This window comes from Anopheles aquasalis, chromosome 2 (genome assembly GCF_943734665.1).
Source record: "Anopheles aquasalis chromosome 2, idAnoAquaMG_Q_19, whole genome shotgun sequence".
Taxonomy (NCBI): domain Eukaryota; kingdom Metazoa; phylum Arthropoda; class Insecta; order Diptera; family Culicidae; genus Anopheles; species Anopheles aquasalis.
In genome coordinates, this window is record NC_064877.1 from 23,777,501 (window position 1) to 23,790,000 (window position 12,500).

At 51.7% G+C, this 12,500-nt stretch overlaps 1 protein-coding gene across 1 annotated transcript in view; it reads right to left on the minus strand.

Moving 5' to 3' along the window:
- Positions 1 to 3,985: 3,985 nt before the first annotated feature.
- The window catches only part of LOC126568934 (neuroligin-2-like), a 23,158-nt gene continuing 14,643 nt past the window's right edge, over positions 3,986 to 12,500 (minus strand). The window contains exons 9-11 of the mRNA XM_050225638.1: positions 10,626 to 10,777; positions 10,144 to 10,250; positions 3,986 to 9,260 (exon numbers count right to left, since the gene is read on the minus strand). Of these exons, the coding sequence (XP_050081595.1) occupies positions 8,209 to 9,260; positions 10,144 to 10,250; positions 10,626 to 10,777 (1,311 nt within the window). The 3' untranslated portion in view covers positions 3,986 to 8,208. The remainder of the gene's footprint in view (positions 9,261 to 10,143; positions 10,251 to 10,625; positions 10,778 to 12,500) is intronic.

Here is a 12,500-nt window from a genome sequence, read left to right on the forward strand (position 1 = left end):
CGTTCTTGAGGTCCACCGTGCGACCCTGACAACCGTGGCCTCTCTCTCTCTCTCTCTCGCCCTCTCTCCCCGGCCCCGCGTTGCACTCCGAGCTTCACGTTCTTCGCAGTTCACCCAAGGATCCCGCGGCAATGCACGCGATGACTGACATCCGACCGAGGTCTTCACGTCCCTTCGCTCCACTACAATTTCAATTGCATCTCCATGGTGTTTTACTTCTGGCGATTACTGACCTTACCGCTCGAGGTGGAGCGAGTGAGAGAGAACCCCAGCGAGCGTCGTAATCTATGCTTTGATAGGTTGCAATATTGTTTTTCCACTCGATCTGCGAACTGGGTCGCTTCCATCCATCTAACCGGCCCGTCAGCCACCAGCCACAGCCCTGACAGCAAGACAATCCCTGATCCCTGATGTTGTGGTTAACTTTTGCATCCAGCCACCAGCCACGCCAACGAAAATATGAAATTCTGTGGCCTTGGCCTGCTGTGATGATGGCCAAATGGGGCAGGTAGCAACGAGGGGTTTGCCCTCGTGATTTGCAATGCATTCACAAGGGGTGTTTTCCTGATTTTCCGTGTCAGGAGCGGGAAACCACAATTTGCACCTTCATTCAGGGTAAGCCGCAAAAATAGATTTGAATTATAATTAGAGCGATGGCGGTGTTTGCACCGTGCAGCAGCATGTGGTTGCATACATAATTACGTTTTGATTCCAATCGACCCCACGAGGCTGCATCGGCGCAGCGGTGATTGAAAAGGGCTTAGTCGTGACGGCGTCCGGAACGGTCCTTGTAGCGCGCTGATACCTTGTCGATGTTTTCGGGGTAGCTTTCCCCGTTCGATGATAGATTGGAATTGGTGCCACGGTGTTAAAATGCTTGGTAGATTCGTGGTGCTTTTGAAGGCAACTTAATTTTTGGGAACAAATTATGTTAGCTGAATGCTGCGAAGCGGTTCGAAAGTAACACATTTTAGCCGGATTGTTACTAGAAAGCATGTTGCTTGTGATTATGCGATTGTATGACAAGTTTGTCAGTACTTTGCTTCACACTGAGCACAAATTATGATATTGTAGCAGTAATAGAAAGAAACATTTCGCCTAAAGATGCTATGCATGCAACACAGATTATTCGCAGAATGAAACACAAAATTGGTCAATAAAATAAGATGAATCAGACGATTAAATTGATTTTTATTTCTACTCAGGATAAAAGGACATGAGGAAATATATAAATGTAGTGTAGAAATGGTTTTCTTTTTAATTTACATTAATTACAATAGTTGACAGTATAATAGTCAATCTAATTGTGCAATCTTATAATATAGAGACGCATCAGTTGTAGAGTAGGAAATGCTTAAAAGTTATTTAAATTAAAAATTAACGATGAAATAACTTTTGTCTCATCCCCATTAATTGGACTAAAAGTTATAATTGAAAGTTGTTTGCTGCAACATTTCCATGCCACGGAACAACTAGTTATTTCAGAGAAAACAGTGAGTTTGTTGATTTCATCGAATGTGCATTACCTAACCACACTTCAACGGCAACTCCAACACCAACAGAACAGTTTTCCAGGAACGAAACGTTCACATCAGAATGCGCTAAAGCTTTCTGACGTATTTTGCATGGAGATAATGGATGTGTGTTCCCGAGGAAGTGGCTACACCCGGTAGGTTGAGGATTGAATTAGAGGAATGAAGAGGATAGCGGTAGTAACGCTGGGCTGGATTTTGCTGCCACACCGCTGCGATGCTCGAGAGCTCACTCGCGAGCACTCAAAGCCGGTTGAGAGGTCACGCCTCACACCGCCGACAGGTACACGCGGCGGAGAAAGAGGAATGTGACACGAATCCCTTCATCAAATATTCAAATGCCCCGAATTCTTGATGTGTCAAAGGTAATCCATGAAATGCGCATCCAACCTTTTGTCTTGACATTACCATTACGGGCTGTCTAACCTTGGGGTAGTGTCTTGTGTGTAGCAGCCGAAGCAGCAGCTCGCTTCTCTGTCCAACCCAACCCGGTGTGATGGCGGTTCACTGATAAATAACGTAATCGATTAAGACACGCCGAATCCTCACAGGCTCAAGGGCTGTCCGATAAACCGCCCAGCACAAGGGTTTTAACCCCTTTGGAGCACAAACCACAACCAAACCAACCCTTACTGCTGCTACTGCTGCTGCTGCTGTTGCTATTACTGGCCTAAGGACACAATTTGGAAGTTTCGAAAGTGGCACCGAAGAAAACAATCGTAAATCACGGACACTCGAGCAGCACGGGTGGAGTTTCCGGTGAGGGGGTTTTGCGATTTGAAGCAGAACCGGCCGCCGGATTCCGAACCCGAATTAAATGTCTCATAAAAAGGGGAATAAAACATCGTTCCTTCATCTCGGTGGTGGATCGTGGCGCTGCTTTCAATTCACTGGCGACGACGACGACGACAACGTTTCGTTAAGTTACCAACCGTTGGTGAAGTTTCGGGTTTGGAATTGTTCTCGTTACCAACCCCTCCAGCACGCGGTTAGCGGTGCCACCATCAGGTACCGAACCATTGTTAACGCGACTAGGGGAAAGGAAAAGCAAATTTTCTTTTCCGTTTGTTCCATCGGTATCCGGTATTTGTTAGGTTGCTGCTGACGATCTCGAGCTGCGCGTCAGTCACCATCGTTCTTCGCTTGGGTTCTTGTTCCCACACCCAGGAGTTGCCCGAGGGCACAGCGTTTACCTGAGCTCCTTTCCTTGTCTGTGCCGGTTGAACGCAATTTTCCTGGCGCCCCCCCCTGTCCATGCCGTCACGCTGCTGAAGGTGTTCAAATTTTCGCGACAAACCAACGGCGACGCCGGCGAAGAGCCAAGTGGTGACGCTCGCGCGCGCGAGGAGTTTACGAGGAAACACAAAATAAATAATTCAATACTCACCTTGAGCCTTGGGCTGGGCTGGGTCGGTTGGGTGTTTCAGGTCAGTGCGCGGGGTCAGAAAAGTTCCCCATTATGTTCCGCAAGGTGAAGGGAGAAGCTTTCGGTAAACTTTCGCTCGATGACGGTGATGATGATGATGTTGATGATGTCACCGTGCGTCAGGTGCGTGACGGGTAGCATATGGCGTTTATCATTTCTTTTGTTTTCGTTTGCTTTTCATCATGTTGGTCGCGACCGTTCGAGCTGTCACAAAACAGAGCTCATGAATAGCAATGTAATGGATTATCATCCAAATCTAATCCGGAACCGATGACCGATGCGCGATGATGTTTACCATTCCGCATGGCCGGTAGCTTCAGCTGTGGATCAAGGCAGGCCGGGCCGTGCCGGGCCGGGTGTCTACTACAAGATTCGAACATGAACCGTGGTTGTAGCTTATCTTCCGGATTTTCGGATACAAACGGACAAAGATCGCCATTCATTTGGCGATAACTGATAACTGGCTGGAATGCTGCTTCAAGATGTTCATCAAGATAAATTGCGACAAGAGAATCTCCTTTTTGTTGTCCACTACGAGTGTCAGCTGCTCATTGAGTAGGGTTTGATGGAAGAAGAACTAGCGATTCGTCTACCAGACGTTTGACAGAGGAGACTTATTGCCAAGGGAAAAACATGGGTTTTGAAATAGAGTGACAACGATGACGAAGGAATAAAGAAATAGACAAATGGGAAAGGAAAAATGGAACACTTAAGACCGCGTTCCTAATGGATGAACACCTTCCAGGAACTGCGGAAAAGCTTCCCAGTAACGGAACACGGCCATGTCCATGAGCTAACCAAGCTACTATTACCTAATGAAGTCAACATAATGCTGGAGTGGGTTTCAAGAGGAATTCCGGGAAAACTGGTCCTAGATGCTTGTGATCGAAGACGAGCCACTGTGCACGATGTCTTAAGACGAGGCGAGAACCTGTAACGAGAGCGCTCTAGAGAATCCAATCCGGTAAAAGTCGAAACGGTTATCTTTATTTTAACGTTTAAACGTTTCACCTTTTATTTCGCGCAATCTTTGGTGACACGACCGCCGCCCGCTTTTCCGTGATAGCCCCTGCTGCTGACCCTCCTCGGTTAAGTAGTCCTCCTCCTCCTCCTTCTCGACCACCTCACTTAGCCAAATCGTGCAAACACTCCACGACAAACGACCGACCACAAGCACGACGATGGTGATGTCGACGGATAAGTGTCCTTCGCTTTTTCGTGTGGGTGTATGGGTGTGTTTGGGGGAGGGGGGGGGGGGAGGGGGTGGTGTGAGTTTGTTCTGTGTGCTTGTGCGTGCGTCACCATCGTCATCGCGTGGCCATCAACCTTTTTCCTCAACATTGTGCCTTCCGGCCGGTTGCATGCTTGTGGGTTTTTCATTTATTTAGCTCATTAGCTTACTGACTTATGTACACCATTCTCTTCCTTTTTCGCTGCCTCTCCCTCTCTTGCGCTTTCGCTTTCTCTTTCTATTTTCTTCCTTCCACTCTCTCTGTTAAAACACTTCGTGTTACTTCACATATCCTTTTGTTAGTGGAGGGCGCAAAAAAGGGAAATGGGAGAGTAGGTATCGAGGCGATACGCTTTTTTTTTGCTATAATGATACATCCCGGCCACAGGCACCGTGGGACCTAGGACAGGTTCCGACCTACACCTGATCTGCGTTCTGCGCACCAACCGGAACCGAATTGCTAGATTTGTTATCTCCTCCTCCTCTTCTTCGTCGGGTGAGAGACCTGTTTTGTTCTGCGTGCTGCTGCCACGTGCACGCGATAGTTCGAAGATCATGGATACTATGGATGAATGAACTCGCCGGAACTCGGTTCTACATACACACATACAGACACACAGACACATACAAAGAAAGAACGTAATCCATTGTGCCATTTGCGACCGATGCGCAAAACATAATGCTCTACGTTTGATCTCTCTCTCTCTCTCTGCGCGTGATCTACTCTCCGCCCTGTTTGAACCAAAGGCTCGGCGAGCTCGTCAATTCCCCGGGTTGCTGTAGCTTGTGATTTTGTGTCTTGCGAACACGCTGGCCACCGATCTGTCTCTGGGTGGCCGAATAGCGTTCCTGCTTAGAAATGTCAGTCTTTAGAAATTCTATGTTAAAATCAAATCGATCAATACTCAACAAAGATAAAATCTGTTCCCGCACGGGAGTACGGAGGCTTCCATTGTTTCGCGTGTTGTTCCATCCACACCCCACCCCTAAACGCTACGAAACGAGTAAATACTGAATATCCTGTGATGAGTAATAGCCGGTTCGTGCGTGCTCCATGTACACCAAGCGATCGAACCACTTTAACATTCCTTTTCATCCATTTCATCTCTCTGAACTACATCACATCCATGAGCTACAGTGCCAGCTCTTTATATCACTTGCCTTCGCAATTTTCGCCTTTAAATGTTTAAAACCATCTCTCAATCCCCCCCTCGTAACAATCGGAACCGCGTTACCGTTCCCCTTTTCCTTCAAATCCTTTTAATGCGACCGTTAACGGGTTCCAGGGGTGCAAGCAGGGGGGGGCGGGGGGAAAGGGTCCATAAAAAATCATCGAAATGAACCACTCACACGCCGTTGCGGTGGTCGTACTTTTTCGTCTGCAAAACGCGCGTGTAGCGGTCGGCCTGTGATGATGAAGCGGTTGGCCAAAAACATGACATTAACCTAAATTATCCAACATCCGCTGCCCCGAAACCCCCCGGCTTCGTTCGCTTTCTGTGTTTCGGCTGGACAGATTGCTTTTTGAGACAAAAAGACAAATGTAGAGAGCGAGAGAGAGAGCGCGCACAAAGGAGTTCGAGAAAGAGTGAAAGGGATGTTTATTAATTAAGGTTCCGTTTTTATTTCGGTTAATAATTATAACCGGTTGCGTGCGTTTGTTTCGAGTTTCGTACTCGACACTTTATCACTCTCGAGAACGAGAAACGAGAATGGCTACCGGGTGGTGCCCTCGCGATCCAGCGGAAATGAAGCTCCACAAAATCGGAATGGACTCGCGAGGGAACGGGGGAGGGAACGGGGGGTATGGTTGGTGGGGGGGAGGGGGATAAAAGAATCCAACCCCATTGTCCACCGAACGACCGACCGACTGGGCGACCGATGGGGAGGAAATATGTTTTCACGATCCCCGAAAAAGCCGAAAACCAAAACTTTCGCTCGATATCGCCTCGTCCCGGCTCGTTATGCCCGGCTTATCGAATACTTAATCAAAGGGTACAAGGACGGCCCTCCGAAAGCCCCCTCTTCCTATCTTTCTCTCTCTCTCTCTCTCTCTGCCTCTCTCTCTCTCTCTCTCTCTCTCTCTCTCTCTTATCGTTCCGTTGTCAATGGCGCTAGCGTGATCGCAACTTCCCCTTCCTAGAGGGCCAGGGATAACTGACCGACCGCCCGTCCGACCGGATGGCCAAGTTGAAGGGATGGCAGGGCATTGGTAGTGTTCCTCTTCCCCCTGCGGTTCCCCCGCATGGCCAATCGGAAGGAGTTTATTATGTACAAAGAGATTTTTATTGTTATTGTTATTATTTCCTAGAATTTATGACGCCACCTCTTTGGTCCTATGTGCAAACAATGGGAGCATTCATTGCTGTCTGTGTCTGTGGTTCCCTTTGGGGGGCTGAGGGCCATAGAAGAGGGGGAGGACTGTCCGGAAGAAGACCGGAGCAAGATTAAGACAAGGGACAGGGACAAACTAGTGGGTGCCAGAGGTAATGAACTGGAACTCGGCTTGCCGGCTGGCCTGGACGAAAACATCCGCCCCCGGGTAACGGCTATCAATCATCGGGTTGGCCGTGAGCAAACAATGAACAAGGGCAAGGGAAGGGAAAGGGAAGCCTGTGTTGTGCCGATCATCAGCTCCAAACATGGCCAAACACCCATTCCGGAGTGTTTTTGGCCTGGAATCGAAGCAAATCCCAGGAAGTCATCCCAGGCGCAACACCCACCCGACGGGGTGGCTTGGGGGACGATTTTTGGAATATTTTAACGATCTTCGATGAAAACCCGTCACCGCCTTCCCCCTGTTTTTCCACGGGGAATCTCTCCTGGGGCCTCGAGGCCTGCCAGTGACAGTGACAGGGTGGCGCACTCAGCCACGCCTCAGGCCACAGCACATCGGGGACGCGTTCGAAAATCAAAATATTTTCCAAATTATCACGACCGACCCCTGGTGCTTGCCTGATCCTTGTGCCTTCCTCCCTCTTTGCATCGCATCCGGTTCTATTGAGCCAGGCACGCCAAACGCCCTGCGCCGGGCCTTCATTAAGGGAAAATGTTTAAATCATTAATTTGAATTTACCCAAAAACCACCCCTCCCGAAAAGGGGGGACCAGGGAGTGGGGCAAAAGCCGGGGATGAGATTGAAGAGAATGAAATTTTAACGCCTCTGGGCTCGGCGTGCGAGCGAATGAACTGAGCCGGAGGTTGAACCGGTCCGGGGTTTGATCGATTCGAAGGGATGGCCTACCATCCTGCACCCCCCCCGGGGGAGCGGGGCGATGGAAGCTTTCAGCTCAATTTAACTCAGCGCAGTGTCACTGATAAATCATAAGGCGACTGCCTTGAAAGGAGATGAAGAATTAGACTAGAAAGATGGATCAATCGGAGCAAAAGGGGAACCCAACCACCTGGCCAAGCTGGGGTGGCATTCAAAATTAATGTTTTCATTTTTGGCCAACAAGGGCCAATGGCGTGCCGTGCGCTCATCGCCGTTGTTGATTAATTACACCTGGGCCACCTGAGGGTTTTCGAGCGGCGCCTGATCGAAGGACCTACCCCTGTCCATCTTCTTCTTGGTGCTTCTTCCTTCGCCTCTCTGCTTCTCCTTCTGTTCCCTTTTTTTCCCAGGCCACGACCCGGGCAGACACGGACAGACAGTGACGCGGAGCTCCGTTCATTATTCATATCCTATTGAAATGCCTCATTAACATTCGCTCTCTCGGGTGTTTTGACGTGGCCTTGGCGTCGATGCCACCTCCTCGTAACTGGCCGGTTGGCTAGTCGGGTTCAGCGGCCACTAGCATCACCAGTCAGCAGTCAGACGGGAGCAATCGCGGGGCTGCCGTGCTCCCGCTTGCTGGAGAGTGCTAGAGAGCGGTCGTGGCGCCATCTTGTGACAGTGCCACCAGCCCAACGCCACCATTCGCCATCCGGGGTGTGCCGTAACTGGCCGCCGCTGCTGCTGCTGCTGCTGCTGCCGACGACGACATCCGGGCATCCTCGAGAGCGAATGACACTTAACGTCACACGCGCAGCTCGTCCATCGTGACCACGTTCGGTGACGGATGACCACCGCCACCTCCACCACCAGCGCCACTTACCGTCAGGTTGCCCGACTTGACGCAGCTCTTCTTCGTCAGTGTCCCACAGTTGCCACCGATCAGCTGGAGGGCGTGGGCCGGAAGCATTCCACCACCACCACCACCGTCCGATGGCATCGATTTGAGGTGCTTCGGTGGTGGCGGTGCACGCTGCGGCAGATCGGCAAACTCGGGCGGTGGCATCTGGTGGTGATGGTGCTGGAGGGCCGCATGATGATGAACGCCCAGAATGGTGGCCGGATCACCCTTGACCGCGTGGATCGTCAGACTTTCCAGCTCACCGCAGATGTTGTTCGGCATCTGGCCGTTTTCGTTGCGTTTTTTCGTCGTTATCGAACCACCCCCGACACCAGCCCCCCCAACACCTGCTCCCATACCACCACCACCACCACCGCCACCACCCCCCGGACCACCGCGTGGATCGTTCAATCGCGTCTTGTCCCGCTGATAGTAAACGCCAGCGAAGATGAGCACATTGAGGATCAGCAAACTGCAACCGATCGCTATCGTGACGCTCAGGGCGGTACTGTACGCCGCGAATCCATCTTCCTGCGACGACGAAGACGATTGGGACATTCCACCGGCGGAGTTGCTACCACCGGGGCCACCACCATCACTATCATCGGCACCTTCGGAAGATTCGGCCGTCACGGGCAGCACCGGTCGGTGGTGCTGGTTCGGTGCAAAACCCTGTATCCGTGTACCGTTCGGTAGGATGCCGTAGGTGGAGAAGTTGAGCAGCGAGAAGACTTGCGTGGTGAAGAGCGAATAGTTCGCGGCCAGTGGATCCCGTTGGGGAGGATTGAGTGGTTTGACCGTCGGTAGAACCGGGGCCGTCTCTTCGTCGTCCGGTTCGAGCTCGTGGTGTGCACCGGGCACATCTTCGGCACCCGGTTTGTGCAGGTCCGGCACCAGGTTCAACCAGAACGACAGTCGGTGCGCCCGGTAATGGTTCTTCAGCTTTGGTTTCGTATCTAGAGCGTCGGAAGATGAGAAGATGCGTTAGCAGAGGGGGAAGAGAATATTTTCTTAATGTTCGAAAGCAAGGCGAGGCCACTCGGCCGAGCTACAAACGTGAAGCACACGTTCTGTTGGAGGGAATTCGATGAATATTCGAACGAGAACACGGATCGGTTTCCATTTTCACTGCCTTTGGTACGGTCACTGTGTCAAAGTGAGTGCCAAAGTGACAGTAGCAGTGTCTACTCTGATCAGATTCGAATCTCGACACTCAAACAGACAACCTGGCTGCTGGCTGCTGCTGGCTGCTGCTGCTGCTGCTGATTGCCATTTCGTAACGTCGTTTGGCGACGCAATCCAAGCGTTTGCCTAGTAGGCGTATGTGAAACGACGACGACGACGACGACTCTGCGAAGCCAACTAAGCATCAAAGAGCGCAGTCGTCGCATACAAAAAAAAATGCCGCCGCCTTCGATTGTCGAATGCATTGTCGACAAACGAACGAACGAACGAACGAACGAACGACGCACATTCAGATGAGTCGGCATTCGACAATCAGCACCCTGGCCACACATCCCACGGGGAAACACACAAATCGTCCTCCCACGGGGAACCAGCTGGGGGGAAAAAAATCGCTCTTCCTCTTCTTCGACCTCCGATGAGTTACGGGGCGAGATCAAACGTTCGCGTTGCCAAACACCATTTGGGTGGGGTGGGGGGCAACCGACATCGGGCCATCTCTGTCGGAAAGTTCTCCAATTTACGCCACCATCAAACGTGCTTTTCCGGGGAGACGGGCGATGGGTGGGGGGGAGAGGGGGGGGTGGCGTAAAAAGTAGAAAAGTGTGCACCTTCTGGTGCGTCATTTCGTGGGCCGGTGCGGTGGAACCTACTTACCGAGATTGAGATACTTTTTGTGGACGCTCTCGTACGGCGTCCATTCGATGTTCTTGAAGCGCGTCCGGTCGCGTACGTGATCATTCTCCAGCTGCTCGTTCGGATTGCTGCGGTCGGTGCGAACGAAATGGATTTCCAAGGGAAGGTGTGAATGGGGTGGGGTGGAGTGAGATGGTGGAGAATGGACAAAAATCGATGAGTCAGTTGAAAAGTTTTTCATCGCTAGCAGGGCGTAATGTGTCAGGGCTTCCCCTTTTTGAGGAACCGGAGGATTGAGGGATGGAGTGTGTATGTCGGTGTGTATGTGTGTCAGTTTGATTGTCTGTTGGTGCGCGCATGTGTATGTGTTGAACGCATAACAAACTCAACCGCGCTTGGCAGAGATTGATTTAAACCAAAGAAAAAAAAGGAAAAAGAGAGGAGAATGGAAAGAACCTCGCGAGGTGGTTTTGGGGAGTGCGAGGACCCCCGGGTGTACCTACCCGGTGCGGATGAAGTTGGACCAGTAGATCATAACCGCTTCCGACAGGCCGATCTCGGACTTGGTGTAGTTCCGCGTGAAATGATTGAATCCACCGACGAGCGGTGCACCGAACAGATACGGCAGATCCTCACCATGGATGCACCCTTGCCGCTGGTTTTTTATTTTCGAACCAATCACGGAAACAAGAACAGAAAAAGAGAAAAAAACGAGTTAGTGGAAGTGAGTTATTGGTGTTTGGAGTGATGCTGGATGCGCGGTAACAGCGCGCAACAGCGGACGATGACAATGTCCGTTCCTTCGCCCCAATGCTACTTCGTTTGCTGTCCTCCATATTGCATCTGGTCTCCCGGGGACCCGGCCACATGGCCTTCTTGATTCGATAACTCGCGACCTGGTGCGCGCTCCCCGGATCGGTGTCCATGTCACGGCCCCAACGTTGACGGTGAATGACTCTTGGCCCCCGGTGGTCACGCTGGCGTTTCATGTTTTGCGGTTTGGCTGGGGAACTTTTGCCCGGGCGCGCGCGCGCCACTGCCAGCACCCTCGTCATGGCCGCCAGCGTGAGGTTTGGCGAGTGACGATCAAACGAATCTTTCTCCCCCTTTCTCTGCGCCGGGGCGTGTCGTGCGTCGTCGAACCGCTCGTGTGCTGGTTCGGAGTCGGAGTGTGGAGTTGGCAAACGAAACCGGATTACGAAATTCAAAGCTCCAGAGGCATGAGAGGGAGAGGGGGGGGGGGGCGTTGGTTTTTGGGGTTTTTGGACGCCATTTCTTTACGGCCATTTCACCGGGTGGGGGGGAGGGCGCGTACTGGAGTCCGGTCCGGTTTATGGCGTTTTTTTTGTTGCTTGTTTGTTTGTGCGCTTCTCGCTGCTGGAAAGGCTTTTCATTATCCTGCCGCTCATCCTCATCGTGCGCTGCGAGCGGATGCGGTTGCAACCGTAACCGCAAAACCCGACTCACAAACAAACCCAGTTCCGCCCACATTCCCGCCTCACCGCTCCCGGGCCACCACTCACTTCGGTTCACCGTCATTCCCGCTTGGCGTTGCCCGCACAATTGACAATCCAGCTTCGCCTCGGCGTCCATGTCTGTTCTCTCGAACGCGCTCGATGTTGCCACAGCACAAAAAAAAGGTTTCCTTTTTTGTGCCGCTGGTCACACATATCGTGGGTTGTCACAATTCCTCCCACGGACCGAAAGCCCTCGCGCTTAGCTTGTAGTCGAGAATCGAGCAACAGCATACCAGCCGGCAGCGACCGAAATGGCAGCGCGTCCAACGGAGCACACACAGTGACAGAGGATCGGTTGTGGATTAGCCAGCCAGCCACCCAGCCACCCCCCAACCCCATCACTACCCCCGGGTCGTACATGGAATTCGTTTGTTTGCTCATTAAATGTAGCAAAACATAAGCGAAAACATGCACGGAATGGGATTCTGCGACAACAATGGCCAGCGGAGCATGAGAACGAGCGTGCTGAACACATACATGGAATGGAAAATGATAAAACCGAAGGCAAATAGTGAATTCTTCGCTTTCGCTCGCTTTCGCTGCCATCGTCGCCGGTGGAGTATTCCGATCGATCGATATGCAACCGATAAGGAGCAACGATAAACGGGCATGGCCCTCGGGTGTATCCATAAAATTTAGGAGGATGATGGGGAGGGGTTAAATTCGCCCCCTTGATAAGGGTCTCTTCATCGCACACGTTAAAGCACTCGCGGCTACGCGACGCGATTGTCTTCCCCGAGGTCGCATCTACGGCGCTCCAGGGAGGGCCGCAGCTTTGCCGTGTAATAATTTATGGAAACAGCAGCTTTGATGCGGTCGCTGACGGCCATGTTGGCCCGGAGGGACCGAAAGCGCTGCCAA